Raw genomic sequence first — 17,103 nt, forward strand, 5'->3', positions numbered from 1 at the left:
GCACCAGTACTGAAAGAGCACCCATCCTACCTCAACTCTGCAGCTGTACCTGGCCCCATGGACAGAACTGATGGGCCCCTACAGTCCTCTCCATTTGTTCTCACCTCGGCCACTCATGTCAGCAGAACCAGCAGGACTCAGTGTGGATCAGAGGTGGTGAGAGCTCAGTGCCATAAAGCAACACAAAGGGCTTGGGAAGCTTGGGACACAATGAGGAAGGCTTTTTCAGGTGCCCACTGGCCTGGGAGTTATTAAAAATAAAAAACAACTTCCCTCTTTCCTCCTCTCTCCTCCCATAAAATCCATGGGGAGCCTCAAAGAGAATCTGAAAACAGGGACATTTCCATATAGCTCTTTTCACAGAAGGAAATCCAACTCATTACCTTTAACTTACAAAAGTCGACTATGCCAAAGCATACTGTGCTTTAGATAATCACAAGTAAGTCTCCTGTTGCAGTTTTTTTCCCATATGAAATAGATTGTGAAAGTGACTGGAAAGTAGTTCACATTCATTTATGTGAACTACTTCTGTCCAAATCTCACCTTACAAAAAATTACTCTTTCTCCAGCAGATGACAGAAAGGAAGCCAGTCTTGAAGGTACAAGGTGAAATCCTGGCTCCATTGTATTCATTTGCTAAATGTGAATTGACTTCAACAGAGCCAGGATTTCCCCCGCAAAGATTCAGCTATAGTAAGCAAGGGAATGTCTGAGTGGCAGAGTAGAAAAACAGGTTTTGGAGCCTTCAGATCCCCATGTGTATCCCCAAGCCAAGCACCTCAATAACACATGACATGAGAATATTGCCTTGGCTGAGCTCATAATGATCAGTTTTCCAACTCAAAAGATTCACATTATTACTAAAGTTTCTGCAGGTCATCTAACAGAGGAATCAAACTTAACAGAGATGAAGTTCTTTTCTCATCTTTACAGACAGTCTCTAGAGAAAAACTATCACTGCCACATCTTGTGATTCTGGAGCTCCATCAATTTTATTTTTGCAACCTATTACCAACCCAGTTTTCCTTACGCTATGCTGACCATCCTGCTTCATGCTGCTGCGAAGATGCCTCTCCAAGTGAGAGGGCTGAGACAATGTGAACTGAGGGAAAAACTCAGATGGAATTCTTCATCTGAATGAAGACAATTGGCCAAAAATATGAAAAAAAAAAATACACAACAGAAACGGGGCAAACAATGCAGTGATTGAGAAAATTCAATCAGCACAGCTTCTACCACCAAATTTAGAGCTGTAATTCCCACAGTACTTCTAAAGGGTATTTGTCATGCAAGACAGAAAATTTATTATGTCTTTCTTAATCCTTGCCTCAGTTTCCAACTGCAGGACAGAAAATTTATTATGTCTTTCTTAATCCTTGCCTCAGTTTCCAACTCAGCTCTCTCTGCGTGTTAATTGGGATGGATGAAAATCCAGTAAGTGATGTCATTTTCCTGAGTTTTGTTTGCTTAACTGCTTGAATTCTAAAAAAGCATCTCCTTATTTCTCCATTCTTGGACACAATGCTGTAGCATGGATGCAGCATTGCCACACAGGATCCAGATCTTAAAGTTGACTGCTAGTAATGCTAACGGCCATAACTCAGCGCTATCAGAACAGCAAAGTACTCTATTATAACTTGGCATGGGTACATATGGAAAAAAAATAAAAAAAAATATATATATATATATATATATAGTCAAAATGCCTGTTCTAATGCAGTGTTATCTTACTATGAAATTTGCTATCTTGTTTATTTACTATTTTTATGTATTTATTATTTTATTGTAACATTATTCATTACATTGCTTCTCTTGTACTCCTTATCAGTTTGAATGACTTATATTCTCTTACACAACTACATCAATACTGGAATATATGCAAGATTATATTGGAACACAGCACATAAACTAAGAGACAGTAATCTCAAAACTACATTTAGTATACTCACTTGAATAAAGGAGTTCCACAAACAACACATTTGTATATTCCTTGAGCTTTATGATGTGTGTACTCCCCCTCAAAGGCACTGGGAAAACAATAACACTACATTTTAAAAATAAATAGAGGATTTTTTTTTTTTAATTATTAAAGTAGGTAGGACTTTAGAAAAATATTACAGACAAAAGAGAAACAATTAAAAGTTTGTAGTTGTTTTTTTTTTTAATTAAATGAAGCAAATAAAGCAGGCACAGGAAAAGGGGAATGTCCTCATTAGTTAGTTTCAGGTGTTACGTATCATGCAAGAGGAAGCAAATTGTCACACAGTTCAAAGGACAGAACAACAAAAAGGAGAAAAACTGGAATCTTGGTAAGTGAAATGCACATTTTGTAAACGCGGACGCTTTCAAATTTAGTTTCATCCTATGTACTTCTATGCAAGAGGGTTTGCCTTTAGGAAATGTTTTAGCAGTGAGTTCAGATGCTGAGTGAGAGGTGCAAAGCTCTTGGGTGTCTGCCATTGAGATGATAATGAGGAATCAGTGTTTGGTTCGTCCAAGATGGGCTGCCAGGGCAACAGAAGTATTGTAGCTGAAAATGAAATAATTGCTCCATGATTTCAAGCTGCATGAGCCTTATATTTGTAGCTGAAAAGCAATATTACAGCTTTGAGGGAATATTTTTCTAAGTTAACAATCTAAAAGGCTAGGAGGTCATTCATCTAATACGAATCAGCTGTGCTAGTCCAACAAAAAGCCTATGTGCTCCGCAGCTTGTTTTTATTATCCTTTCACCCTTTTTATGAGGTCCAATTTTTTTTTTTTTTTTTTATAAACAGGATTTTTAAGAATGACCTTATCTCCGATTGTTTGTGCACATTAAATCACGTTGCTGGTCCCATACACAAGAGGGAGGGACGCGGGGCAGGAAAGCCTCGCAGCGGGGGCCGCTGTCCCCATCCCCTGGCCAGCCTGGGCGGCGGGGAAGCTGAAGGGATGGGAGCAGGGGACCGGCTCACTCGGCTCGTCCAGCAAACAGCTCGCTGTCGGGAAGAGTGCCGCCTATTAAGCAGGACCCCATGTGTGGTGAAGAGCCCTTTCAGGTCATGAATGAAAACAAGCGGTTACATCATTAGTACATTTGGATCGGAGGTAAAGCCGGGGCCTTATGCCAAGCTCAATGGTATAAATTAGACAACAAAAATGGTTAGGCCTTGGCAAGTTACCTTCGTGTTGGAATCAGCTGAGAGAGACTTTATTCACTAAAAACAGTCTTGGAAGCAAGTCTCTTTTTTCCTGCAGGATTCAGGGCTGGCTTCCAGCGACTAAAGCCATGTGAGGGCAGTTATTGAAAATTTTTGACATTCCAACCACAAATGAGCCAATAAATACCTTCTCCACATGTGCTTCAAAAAGAAATTGGAGCGGGGTGGAAAAGAACTAAATTATGCTACCTTCTTTCTGCAGCCAAAATGTCTATACTTACAATGACCACCTTCAAAACTTCAGCATCCTGGCACGGGGCCATTTCCCTCGTGGTTCTGCTTACTGTGATGTCTTCCAAGAAGTGTACCTAAACCGCTATTACTTCCACACATTTTGTAGTAAACTAAAAACAGACTCTAAACATAAGCCCTGCGACTTTATAAGACATACAGTGTTCATTATAAGTCACACAAGACCCCTGGCCATGGCCTCCGTGCTGCAGATGCTTGTCTTTTGGTGGTGTTAATTTGTAGGGGTTAGTAAACAAGTGCAGAATTCCTGGAAAAAAAAGTTGCCGGGGAGGATGAGGAAGCACCAGCGAGAGCAAAGGGAGACAAGAAAGATGCCTGCGTTTCGAGGGATGCGCTCCCTTCGCCCTGCCTTACCTTTCCGTCCCCTTCTCCTGAGTGACATGGTACTGCAAGGGTGTCAGCCGCTTCCTCAGCTCCTCCTGGGAAAAGACCACCTTACAGTCTTTTTTATCCCTACATGACCCTGCAAAGGGAGAGGATATGGGAGAAGGAGCCTTTTTAGCTTAAATCCTGAATAATTGCTTTGGCAGACGGCCACAGCATAGCTTCTGCATTCACTTGTCAATGACCAGACCGGTCCCTAATGCACGAAGAATGGCTCAGCTGAACTGCAGCTGATTATTTTTTCAAATCCAAGTTTAAAAAGAATTTTGCTCGAGAGCCAGGTGATTCCACTGGAGCAGTGACAATGTGCTACAGCCAAAGCCCTTCCGTGTGTTATACGCTAAACTGTTGCGCACAAAATCATTCACAAAAAAGTTACGTTTTCCAGCCATTTAAAAAGAAAGAAAGAAGGAAAGAAAGAAAGCAAGCTGCAATATATATATATACACACACACACATATATATATATATATAAAACTGCAGCTGAAATGTTCTTTACAAGACATCTATATTGGAGACTTATGGTAATGGGCATATGATGTTCAGCTACATCGTCCAACAATTTCATACCCCTTTAAGGTAGCTTAGAATAATGATAGATCTTTAGAATTCCAATCCAGTTATTTAACATTCAGTAGCATCTTAGTCCCTTTTTCTTTATAAAGGTAGCAGTTGTATTTTTCCCTGTTGAAGAGCCCTGAGCGGCAGGTCACGTCTTTATGCAGTATGATGTATCAGGTTCAACAATAAAGTTCCCTTAAAATTAGGGTTGCTATTGGAATTACCCGTCTCTGAGAATCTCGTATTATGCTTAATTCACAAAAAAAGGAGTACATAGGGATTACTGTAAAAAACATTTCTATGGAACAAAAGTGCGCGTCACATCAAGGAAAATAACAATAAAGCTGCTTTTGAATGAAAACTCCTAACGTAATAAGAGAAATGGCCAAATATAAAAATAACTTGAATAATCACTTGCAAAAACGAGCTGACAAAGCATGGCAGGAAAAAAGCGCTCTAATGACAGTAATTAAAATATGATACAATTAGAAATAAACAGTCCCGACAAAAATATTTTTTGCTAGTAATGTATATACGCTCATAAAAAGACCAATTGTGTTCCCAAAGTAGAGGGAACAGAGCTACCCATCTGTATGTCATTTAGTACAGGAGAGGCAATGGCAGGTTTAAATTACATGGTATTGGATTGCAATTTCCTAACATTGGATGCTTTTCTGCTTTTTTACCTTGAGTCATTACTAAGGAGTGTTCATAAAAAGTAGCTTAAAGCACAGATGCTTGCAAATCATTTAAGAAAAGATGTTTCTTTCTTCCTCCCCCTCTTCTTTTCTCATTTTTTTTAATGTGTGGGGGTGGGTGAGTAGGGGAGAGAGAAAAAGAATAATGCAGTTGGTCACTACTGACTAACCCTAGGAAGTATTTTCAGGAAGAGAAAAGTAAAATTGAAAACATCTGATTGAAGTAAATAGTGCAAACATAAAAAGCTTTACTAGTGAAAGAAAGGTATTGAAAAGCGACTTTATTTCATAAATTAGAAATTACTTTTGATCTAAACATTCTTAAAAACAGATTGTTTTCCACTCTGAGCCCTCTCATTAGCTGTGCTGCAGAGCCCGCGTTTTAATGGCAAGCTTTGAAAGGGCGCTGCTGTACGCCTTTGTTAGCTCCAATCTTATTTAGGAGAGGGATAAAGATTTCATTCCAGGTCTCTTTGTTTGTCTTTCAAGAACCACTAAAGCAGTATTCACACAAATTTTGCAGGAATGTGCCCTGTGCCATAGCTTACAAATTATTTGGTTTTGGTGCACTTAAAGGTCACCTTCCAAATTAGCAAAATTTTCCTACATCCTGGCTTTTCAACCTTAAATGTAAATATTGTTTCCTAACTGTAAGTGAGGTTTGTTCTTTACAACGTTTGGTTGCTTATTTAAAGATGTCAGACTTTGGAGGTTTTTATTCTCACAATGTGCTGGGCTCTAGGACTAGTGAGTCCTTCAAAGAAGAGAGAGCAGGGAAAGGAAGCACACGCATTACATAAATAACTATTGTTGTGTTGCTCTTCGCTGCTCAGAAGGAAACTGACAGCTGCTCTTTCGTCTGATATTGCAGTATCAAAAAATTGGTCTAGAGAGCAGCAAAGAATCCTACAGACCAACACCTCACTTTTAAAAATATCTCCCAATTGTTTCTTCCAGAAACGCCCATTTGCTCGTCAGTTGTTTCAAACAAGAAAACTAAGGATATCTTCGCTTTGCAAAAAGTCATGGAAAATACTGAACGTTTTGCAGAATAGCCAGCATTCCCTCTTTGCACTCCTTGAATAATTTCTCTTCTATCTCAGAAACACAGTGTTCTTCAACTAGCAGGCTCACTGTTACTCACTAGGAAATTTCTGTATGCCACTTGATCCATGACATAGATCAGAAGTGGGGAGCACGTTACAGAAGATTTTTCCCCACTGCTTTTAATAACTAGCCGCCTTTTTATAATAAGACGAGTATTTATGTCTGTGGGGGAATCTCGCTAATCTGCACTGGGGTAAATTACAACCTGACCCAACAAAGGACTTTCCAGGTTTCCAGTTTAATAGAGCACACGGCAGCAAAAAGCTGTGGTTGCACTACAAATCACAGAGGCAATCTCTCAGTCCAGCCCTCAGCTCTAAGGAACAGCCCTATTCAGGTAGCTGCACTCACTAGCTAACTGCTAGCAGCGACAACAAAAGGCTCCAGGAATTGACTGCACTATTCCCATGTTGCTGCAGAGCCAGGGAGGTAATGCAAGGCTCAACCATGACCGGAGAGTGTGAGGATACATTATCTGAATCACACCCCATGTACAAGCTTCAGGAAGATGGCAGGATGAAATTCTAGGAGCAGAGTCCTTCAGCTGGGAAGGAACTACCATGCAAAAGGACAAAAATGCTCAGCCTGCAGTACACGACCAGCCTGCCAATCCAAGGGAAACCAACAAGCAATGGTTGTTAAAGAGGACAAAGGTGCCCTGGCCGCCCTCCTCACCCTGGTTCCCTGCATGAGATACCACCTGCAAGCTATTGGAAGGGATCCTGAACAGCAGCAAAGCTGCAAAACCTTTCTGGGCAACTCAGGCACAAAGTAAGGCCCCACTGTTCCCTCACAAATGGTGCAGCTCCCAGAAGGAGAGATACAATGCCATCAGTTGCACACACAACATGGCAACCGTGTGATAACTCTGACAGTATGGTTAGACTAAATACATAGTGAACATAACTAAGGTTGGGTTCATTCTGTCTTTGGACTCTGAATGGGATCTGACGTTACCCAGAGGTGATGCTCCCTCACCCAGCTGCTCCACTAGGTCCGGACAGGGCTCCAAGAGTGGACTGAATGCCATCAATGATCTGCTTGTGCATTACTCTGGTCACACAATTCACCCCCTCCTTTGGCAGACATCTACAACACTTGCACAGGTTCCGTTGCAGGGTCTGAGACCAAGTGCAAGCTTTCCAGTCAGCACAGCATGGTGCCTTCATTCTCCTTGGTGCTCGTCAAGGGAGCAGTGCACACCACCATTCCATACTCAGTGCTCACATTGACACTTCAGGCCACTTGCCTTATGTCTTTTCCAGCAGTTCCATCAGTGCTAGAAGTTGCTGGAATCTTGGAACAGGATGGAAAGCTCGAAAGAAAGACCGAACTCACAAATCTTAATGTGTAAATATAAAAAAATAAAGTACAAGAGGGTGAAACAAACAAAACCAGAAACACTTCTGGTCATCCCTGTGGTTAGGAATGGCTTTTCTGAAAAGAAATGCAAAGTGTGCTGCAATTTACTGTTCACCCACAGACCATGCACATTTTAGAGTTCAGCCCTGGTGTCTGGAGGCCTTCTGTAAAAAAATGAGGTGAACAGAAAGTATTTTCTGGGTGTTGACCTGATAATGAAGACATTAAGCATATCACCTCACATATGAATTCCGATTTCAATTGACCTTTTCAAGTCTGTGGTTCATAACACAGGCGAACAAGTGCCATTTCCTTCAGTATAACCAATCACAAGGAAACTAGCAACAAGATACGTCCAGACAGACTGACATGAGTTCGCAGACCGTTACTCCTCACCACTCAGCCCTTCACTTGCTCCACCATGCCGGAGGTGTCAAGCAGTGTCTGGTGTGCCCTGACATACCCTGGCACTGCGCCTGATGCCTTTCCTCCTTTACATCCCTTTTGAACTGTTCTAATGATTTTCTCTTATGTCCTGTTGCTTCCCATCACTGCAAAATTAACTGAGCGTTTGAGCTCCGTGGAAGACACAGCATACGTTTTCCTCCTTCTGTGCATGCTTATATTCCACTAGCATTAATGGACATTACAGTCACGCATTGAATGCATACCATTAAGGCTTCCTGAATTAAATACTGCAAGATCAAACATTCCAGCAGAGCAGGGCCATATAATAAATCGGATTTCCAGTCTTCAGTACTATTTCTTTTAACAAACCCAAGCATTCTGAGGGGCCTTCCTGCACATTTGGTCATATCTATACCACCACAGTCCCAGTCATGCAATGGGACCTGTGTGGGCAAACCCCCGAGGGCATGCACAGCTCCAGTAACTGCAGAAGAGTTTGTGAAGAGCTCGGAGGACCTGGCTCTAAGTGTCTCCTGCTTCCCAAAGCTCCTTCACAGGTGGGTCCTACCTCACTCATCCACAGTGAATTATCTCACACTGAAGCTAAAAGGGATCCTGCAAGGTTAGAAAATATTTGTGTATGTGTTTTTAAATTAATATCCTTGCATATGTTATCACCAACAATCAGGTTTATTAAACTTTGACTCTCTTGGTTTTATTCTTTTAAATTTTGTTTGCACAGTTTATATCACCCCATGCACTTTTAGTCTGCACCCTATCAGGAAAAAAAGAAGAAAAAAAAAAGGTGTGGGGGATATGGAACTGTTGATCTAGTTAACAAAAATTAAAAGAAAAACTCCTGAAAATGCAAATCAGTGAAAACAGTTCTGTTAGCTTGTAAATTTGGAAGAAAAAAAAAAAGATTTACAAAGCACAGTATTTGATACATCTTTATATAATCCCATCACAAGCCATTTTAAATCACCTCAGCACGCAACTGCCTAGGAGAGATTCTACAAAAGAACTCTGAAAACTGGGAGGTCAAGTTTAAGCAAAACGCAAACTTTGACATTAGGGAAACCTTGTAAACGTTTTACACGTTGAAAAACAGATTTGTGGTTCTTCTCTGAGGGATGGCTCCTTTGCTTTCTTGCTGTAGGTAGCTAACTCCCATCTGCTGCTGAAATACCATTTGCAGTTTCATGCAAGCATTAGGAGTAATGGAGTGAAGCCCATTTCCACTATATTGTGCGTTGAAAAACCAAAAGCCAGGTACTGGGACAACAGCCACAATATGGGCTCAAGAACAACACCAAAAAATATGTGTCTCAAAAACACTGTCTAGTGTCAGTTTGGTAGTCAGGATGGTTACATAGCTACAAAGGAAGGGCAAGCCAGATCTTTGCAAGTTCACAAGCTTCCATGCAATCAAATGACAGAGCTGCCACATTTATTTTTTTCACCTGGCCATCAGCATGACTCCTGTTTTATACACACTTATATACTGAATCATCAGCAAAGATCTTCTGTGTAAGAATACCAGTTTCCTGAGCACTAAAACCCAAATAAACCCACTGCGGTCGCAGCAGGGGCAGATCTTATGGGGCAGGAGCCTGCCTTACTGCTTGCCCTGAGCTGTGAGTGCCTGTGCTGTGGTTACGTGGACAAGGCCAAGGTTACGTGGGTGATGCACAGGCCAAGGAGACTTTGTTCCCTGCAAAAGGAATCTGAAGCTGCCTGCCCTCCCTGCGAATGTAAAAAACATTCTGCAGGGGCTGGAAGTGTTTTGCATATTGGGAAAGGGGAAAAGAAGCAGCTCCATTCGTCTACTCTACTTCCTTATCTCATATTAATGAAATCAATGTCACTACCAGCCACAACCTCGCTCCCACAACCTTTAGACGTTGAGCACTCTGAGAGCAGCCTGCACCACAGGTGGGGGTGAGCATAGATACCTCACCAGGCCAGTGGAAATGGCAGCACACAGCCCCTCAGAGAAGCTGGTGAGCAGAAGCACCTCATCCAACATGGAACAAAAGTCCTTGCATTATCACTGCCACTTCTGTCAGCCCACAACAGCCAAGGACAGGCACAGAGCAGCCAGCCTGCCTGCCTTGCTCTTGGGTGCAAAGCAAGCAAGGCAAGATTGAGATCCACAGGTACAGCAGTGGGAGAGAACATTTATTATGATCTATTTCTCTTCCTCTCTCCTTTAATAGATAAAGAGACTTTTGTTTTGCTGATATAATCCCAGCACCTTTCATGGGCACTCCATCTGTTTAAATTAAAAGCAAGAAAGGCAGAGACTCTTCAAGGAAGACTAGAGCACTCTGTATCTGGTCAGTAGATTTCTGTCAGGATCAATAAAAAGGTGCACAACATATGGAAAGGCATTTTATTAACAGCAGAATTAAGTTGAATTTAATAAAAGTGCTTTATGCTACCTTTTGCATTTCAGTGAGCCATCAAAATAAGTTTATTCACACGGCTTTAATAAAGGTCTAACCCTGCAGCGGAAACAATTAAAAAGTCAGCATTTGCCAGCGGCTACCGCAGTGCTGTGTAGCTTATTGTAGCATTCAGGCTGTAGCTAAATCCTCCTGCTGCTTCCTCCACAATAGTGATGTGTGGCCTGCGAAATGAGCACTGCGTTTCAAGAACCGAAGTGCCGTGAGTGCCTGGGCTGGGGGGTGGAGGGAAGGAGCTGGGGGAGGTCTCCCCTCCGATTCCAAGCAACCCTGAGCTAAATCTGAGCCCTCAGCACAGAGCCTGCCTGCCCCGGCCTGCTGCCCCACAGCCCCCAGACCAGTAGGAGGGCAGCCAGCGGGAAGGCGCCGGGCTCCTGTGCTGCGGCTCTCACTTGGCTACAGCCACCACGGAAATCAACGTGGTAGCCCCCTCCCCTCTTAACATGCATCAGGACTAAAAGGTTGGCAGTTGCCAGCTTCTCTTGCTTGCAGGCCTCCTGGGTCGCAATTTCTCTCCACTCCTCATTTTCTTTCAAGACAGTGACCTCCAGTGAGCAAGCTGTGGTTAATGGAGCAGCTAGGCCTTGGTGCTTCCTGTGCCTCCAGACCCACTCAGAGTGCCATCCAACTCCAGCATGTGCACCCCCTGGATGAGGGACCTGCTGGATCATCTCCTCCATCGCTTGCAAACACATTCTTAATGACTCGAGGGTTAACATCCTATCCTTCTTCCTGAACTGCACCTTTTCTTGCCTGCCCTCCCTCAGCTGTGCAGCAGATAACATCTCCTTTCCCTCTGCATGCTGTCATCTCTCTTTCCCCTCACATTCCTGTCTTCTTATGTACTCCTCAGAGAAAGGCCAAGGCTGGGAGTTGCTTTTAATTGAAAGGGAAAGAGTGAAGGCAGCCCTTAAAGGTGTCCTCAGACCTCCAGTCACACCCAGATGGCCTCATAACTAAAAGAGCAGCTTTGTACTGCAGCTTTTAAAGCACAGAAACACTGTCAGCAACAGAACTTCACCTTTTACATCCATCTTTTGCTGCAGAAATGCAGTAAGCCCAAACTGCTCTGGGCGCAGCAGTGGAAGGCAGGGAATTTATGAGCTCTCAAGATTAAAACATTCTTGTGAGAAAGGTAAAAATGGCTTGCGGTGAGTCCCTTATAGGAGTAGGAAGGGAAGCAAATGCCTTAAAGAGATCCATCAGGGACTGTGCTGAGGAACTGGCTCTGTGCGCAGCACTGGGGGCACAAGGATCTCCTCATCCCATGGCTCTCAGCAGCACAGAGCCCTGAACAGCCTCTGCCCACAGCCTCCTGGTACAGAGAGAACAAGGAGAGGGGTGAAAAAGGTACATAGCCTGCGTACAAAATAAAGTGCATTAACAAAGGGTTTCTGGTCTTCTGTATCATCCCAAGATTTGCAAGCATCAGGCATCATAAGGGTATCACTCCCAGTGAGATATCTACAAATAAATGTCATGTTAAGCTGTATTAAATAAGACATTATGTTAAACTGTATTAAATAAGGCATTCTAGACTGAATACTGTTGTATTAAACAAACATTCATAAACACAGGATAACATTTTAAGCAGAAACAACATTAAATATACTTCCATTAAGACAGTTATACAGACTCATTTTTTAAACCATTCTCAAGCCTTTCAAAAAAAAAAACAAAAACAACTTTATGCTCTATTATGACAATGCAGCATTCTGTTATCATCACTATCACCAAGAAGCAAACAGAGATACAAACACATTTGTATATTAATGACACACGAACAGCTTCACATGCTGCTTGCTGCTGTGCTCACATAGTGCCTGCTCAAGCATGTGTCAAATGGATGGTTCTCCTAATCACTGGGAGGCAGTGGACAGATAATTGGTAAGACTGTAATGAAGTGAAAAACGAAACTAAACTTTTTTTTTTCCAAATTGATATATTTGCTTTTTTTTTTTTTTTTTTTTTTTTTAACTTAATTTAGTTTCATAGAACTAAGTTTTAACTTTTGCCCCCCAGTCAGTTCTGAGGAACAAGAACATCCAGCTGAGACCTTGTATGACACATGTAAGCCCAGAGCAAATTTTTACATTCATGTTATAAACCCCAGAAAATAGGGATTTATAATGAAAACACTGACAGGCATTTAACCATAGCCGTACCAGCAGCATTGTTATACAGCAACTCAGTCTCACTTTTATTCTCTTTCAGGACATGTGAAGAGCCACCTGTAATCATACATCTTTGGTGATATGCATTACGGAAAGCTAAGGGGAAGTTAAAACATGAATTACAGAAGTTACACCTCTGAGCATACAAACATACGGTATGCAACATTTTCATATCTACCCAGTGAGCAGCAAGGCTGAAAGCAGCCAACATGCTTGGAATGCATGAGACCAAGGTCTCTTCTAGGCCTTTAGTGTTGAGGGCAGATGTGGCAAACGCTGCGTGCACAGATAGTTTCACTGACACGAGCAGTTGGAGAGTTCACAGGGACAAACGCACAGGAATAACTCCTAACTGTTTGCAAGATCTGCTCCTCAGAGTAATCCTTTCTGTTCAAAGTTCAGTTTGGAGACCCAGTAACTTTCTGTTCACTAGCTATTCATTTCAATTTTATGGCAAGACAGTTTTACTGAAGCTGAGACTAACATTTAATAAAACAAGTGAGAAACAAGCTATAGATGTTTGTTAAATAAAGACTTACACCATATGCCCAGCACCATCTTCATACAGATGTATTGTATCTTAATCTAAGCCTATAAAAGCATGGTTTCCTACTAGTAGTTATTTTAGTAATTAAACACTTCACAACACTTCAGTGTTATCTAGAACTTTATTATTTCACACGTGTCCTGGAAAGAAATACCAACTCTACTCCTGTCATTTCTTTATCATTACTTTTGCTTATTTTTACAATTTTCTTTGATCCACAGAAGAGGAAAAGCCAAATTGTCTCATGCAACAAATGTGATGTAAGCAGCATAACATTCAAAGTATTAAAGGAATTTTTTTAAGAAATGAGAACCCATACTAATTAAAAGACACAGCAAAGCAAAGTCAGATAACTTTTTACTTTGTATCTCGTTGGTCTGCTACAGAAAACATGTACATGGAATCTGCACAATCATTATTTCTATTGGTTACTTGTTGTATGCTCTACAGCAGCTGAAACAGCTTTTGGATTAAAAGTTTGGGGATTTTTGTGTGTGTGTTTTCAAAAAAAAAAAAAAAAATTAAAAAAGAGGGGATTTAATTTCTGTGAACTAAATGCTGGCAGGTGCTGAGTGCATCCCACATTTCTTCGGAAATTTAGAGCATTCGACCTCAATAGGGCAGCCTCAAGAAACAGCATCTCTAAATCACACAAAAATACAATGGAGCTGTACTTTGCTGGAAATGAAATCTTGAACCGACATAGTTGAGTCTGGCTATGAGCACAGATTTATGTGATTTTCCCAATGGCCATGCGTTTACTAAAATACTTTAAAATATTCCGAAGGTCTCGAGGTGTACTTTACGTATGAATGACCACTAAACGGGAAGCTTTCCATATAGCTCGGGGTGTGTGGAACAGCATATGCTTGGTGCCATCTACTGGGGCTGCTGGGCTAGGGCCTGGCGCTGCAACGCTGTAAGCAGCGCACTGAGGGCAGACAGCACGATGGATTTGCACACATCGAAACATTTCGTCCTAGCTTCAGAAAAGAAATATTTTTAAAAGACCATTTAGAAGAGTGCGCTCACACCACGGGTGCTAATATACAAATGGAGAAAGAGAACATATAAAGACTTCTCTGGCCTAGGATTAGTTTGGTTTACCAGTCATCCAGCATAACCTGCACACGCCTGCAAAACAGCATCTGAGGGAAAAGAAAGGTGCACACTGATCTAAGGTACTTCTGAGCATCATGCCATTCATTTAGCTTGCTTCTGATCTGCCCCTGTGACTTTGTATTAAGGACAAAGTACACACAATGTGACATCATTTTGTTCCATGAAGGACAGACAGAGCACTGAAATGAAATCATACTTTCACATTGAAGACCTTGTCCTGTAAATGTTTAACTGTCTGGAATTCAGAACAGTGCTGGGAAGCTCAGCTCATACCTAAGACAGTACTGGCCTCAGCCAGAGCCTTTGGTTTGGTAGCAGAGCTCAAGGTTGAAGTCCATGCCAGCACTTTGTTCCTTTGCACTGAGTAGACAGGGGTTGCAAAAGACAGATTGTCTCCTTCCTATGAAATCTGCTATTTGGCTAGAAGCAGGACAAGCTCTGCACCATTTGAGACTTGCAGGATCCTTGGCCTGAAGTGATACCGTTGCTGAGCTGCAACTCACAAAGAAAGGGCTGGTGGGAAAAGCACCAATACAATGTAATGGTAGAAAAAAAGTCATGAGAACTTGGGGCGTTTTCTGTATATTCAAAAATGAAGTCACAGTGGATTGTGGCATTTAAACAGATGTTGCCTCCAGATCTCATTCCCATGTTTAATTTGATACATGTTACACCATTTACTTGTAACCCCCTCAGTTCACCACACACAAAAAAACAAACCAAAAGCAAAGCAAGTCTACGTTAATTTATAAGCATCTGGGGAATTCAGATTACTCTTAAAATATGTGAGATATGTGATTGTATATTATTCCACTGTTAGCAGATGAATTTTGGTTTAAAATATATACATAAGTAGTCAGTGGGTGGAACTCGTACTATTGATGCTTGCACAGTTACGGAGCAAATGCACACGAATAGGTAGTAGTGCTATCAACTTCTGATTCCAAAATTTGACTACCACATTATGGCAGTAAAAGGATTGGACAAAACTGCCAGCACAATACTTCACCAAGAGGTATGCAGTAGAACAGCCTCCTGCAGACGGTGTTCCCAGCTCGCCAATGTGACATCCCCTTTGCAAAGCAGGGACAAAATAACCAGCACAGCGACTGTCCCCGTGTTGGGGCAGGCCCCGGCCATGTGAGCGCACATCAAAAGGTGCATCAAGAGGGCTAAGGAAATTTGCTTATCCTGTATTTTTAGGATTTAAAATCTGGCAGCAAATAGAACAGGAAACAAAGGTCAGACTGACACAATGTGGGCTATTCTCTCTCTTCCTCAATATGTGTTTGTAGCTCCTATCTAGGTTAATGGGAGTTTTGTGCACATGTGGGGGAAAACAGAACACAAATGCTGCAAAAATTGGACTCAGATTTAGTTCAAATAGAATGTAATCAGCTTTAGAGAGTCCATCAGCTTGAAAACTGATGTCTTATCACTGAAAAAATCTTTAGAACATCACCTCCATATGCTTGTTAAGTACAGCTCTAGAAAAAAGTGCTTATAACATTCTGTACCCTTATGAAACAGTTGTGTCATACAGACACCCACGCTGGTTCTTATTTGATGTTTCAAACACTGATCAGCCAGGATCTTATCTTTCTTTTATCTAAGTGTCAAGAAAATTCCTAGTAACAGTCAAAATTAACTCTGCAGCTTGTATTTTCTCTCCCGTAAGCATGTACGCTGGCATTATTAGGCAGATATTACAAATACTGTTGTTTCAGTGAAATACAAAGTACTGTTGGGTTTGAGGTACAAATCATACAGGATGGGCCTTGTGGCAGCCCTCGCAGACCTAGCAGCAGGCCTTGGACATTGCTTGAGACGTGCAGTTGCACTGGAACATGAGGTTGCATATTTCCATTTAGTTATTTATTTACTTGCAGAAGTGTCAAGCCACTAAATATGCCGTCAGAGGGGAAAAAAGAATTACACTTCAAATTCTGAACACTTTTTATACATAATTTTCAGTGTAATGTATTTAAGTTACATTGAAACTTTTAAAAGGGAAACATTCAATGCTACCACAGCGCACTTCTGAAGATTTTGGAAAGGCTGTTATCAGATGCAGCTGCAATTCAATGCTGAATTCCAGTAAGTATCTTTTGAAAAAAATTGTAGACAGCACTGAACATAACTGATCTTTAATTCCACTGCTTTTCCAACAATGAGGAGAATAAAAAAAATTCAATTCAGAATTTGTTGGACAAGGAAGCTGGACAGCACTGCCAAGCAGAGTAAAATCTAGGCTATGGAAACCCTCAGCCAAGCCGGTGACTTTAAAAGAAAAGCAAACAAAGTTCTGGTTCCAAGGCAAATTTAAACAAAGCAGAGCAACCCATAGCACAGCGTTTCCTGCAGCAGAGACACCCATTGCTAACGGGCCTTCATTACGCATGACACGACAAGCAGCACCCATTCAACCTGAGGGAAGCCCACAGGCTCGCAGGGCCACTGGCTGGCTCTTTGTCACCAAATGCAGCAGGTTGAATGCAGACATCACTGTGATATCCTCACCAACAAAACCAGAGGCAAACAACAGGGGCAAGAGCTGAGTAGGGAAGAAAAAAAAAAAGAAAAAAAAAAAAAAAGAAAAAAAAAAAAGATGAGAACAAATTAAAACATCAAAAATGTTAAGATACATTCACAGAAAAAAACAATGCTTACAAGTTATTCAAGACCATCACATTCTAAATGCACCTTTCTTGGTGGGTTTCTTCTGCTCCCCCCGTTAAGGTTTCAGTACGTATTACACAGCCTTCTGCAGAGCAGCTTTCTGAGCCACACGTGAGGGAGGGGATATCTTTATTGGAA

The 17,103-nt window shown here is 41.6% G+C and overlaps 1 protein-coding gene across 1 annotated transcript in view; it reads right to left on the reverse strand.

Annotated features, from left to right (window-relative positions):
- MSRB3 (methionine sulfoxide reductase B3) overlaps positions 1-16,789 on the reverse strand; it is a gene marked incomplete at both ends in the record, with an annotated part of 64,205 nt that extends 47,416 nt beyond the window's left edge. Inside the window, 3 exons of the mRNA XM_079542905.1 lie at positions 1,950-2,027; positions 3,810-3,918; positions 16,714-16,789. Of these exons, the coding sequence (XP_079399031.1) occupies positions 1,950-2,027; positions 3,810-3,918; positions 16,714-16,789 (263 nt within the window). The remainder of the gene's footprint in view (positions 1-1,949; positions 2,028-3,809; positions 3,919-16,713) is intronic.
- Between the last annotated feature and the right edge of the window lie 314 nt (positions 16,790-17,103).

This window comes from Tetrao urogallus (genome assembly GCF_951394365.1).
Source record: "Tetrao urogallus genome assembly, chromosome: 1".
In the NCBI taxonomy this organism is placed as follows: Eukaryota; Metazoa; Chordata; class Aves; order Galliformes; family Phasianidae; genus Tetrao; species Tetrao urogallus.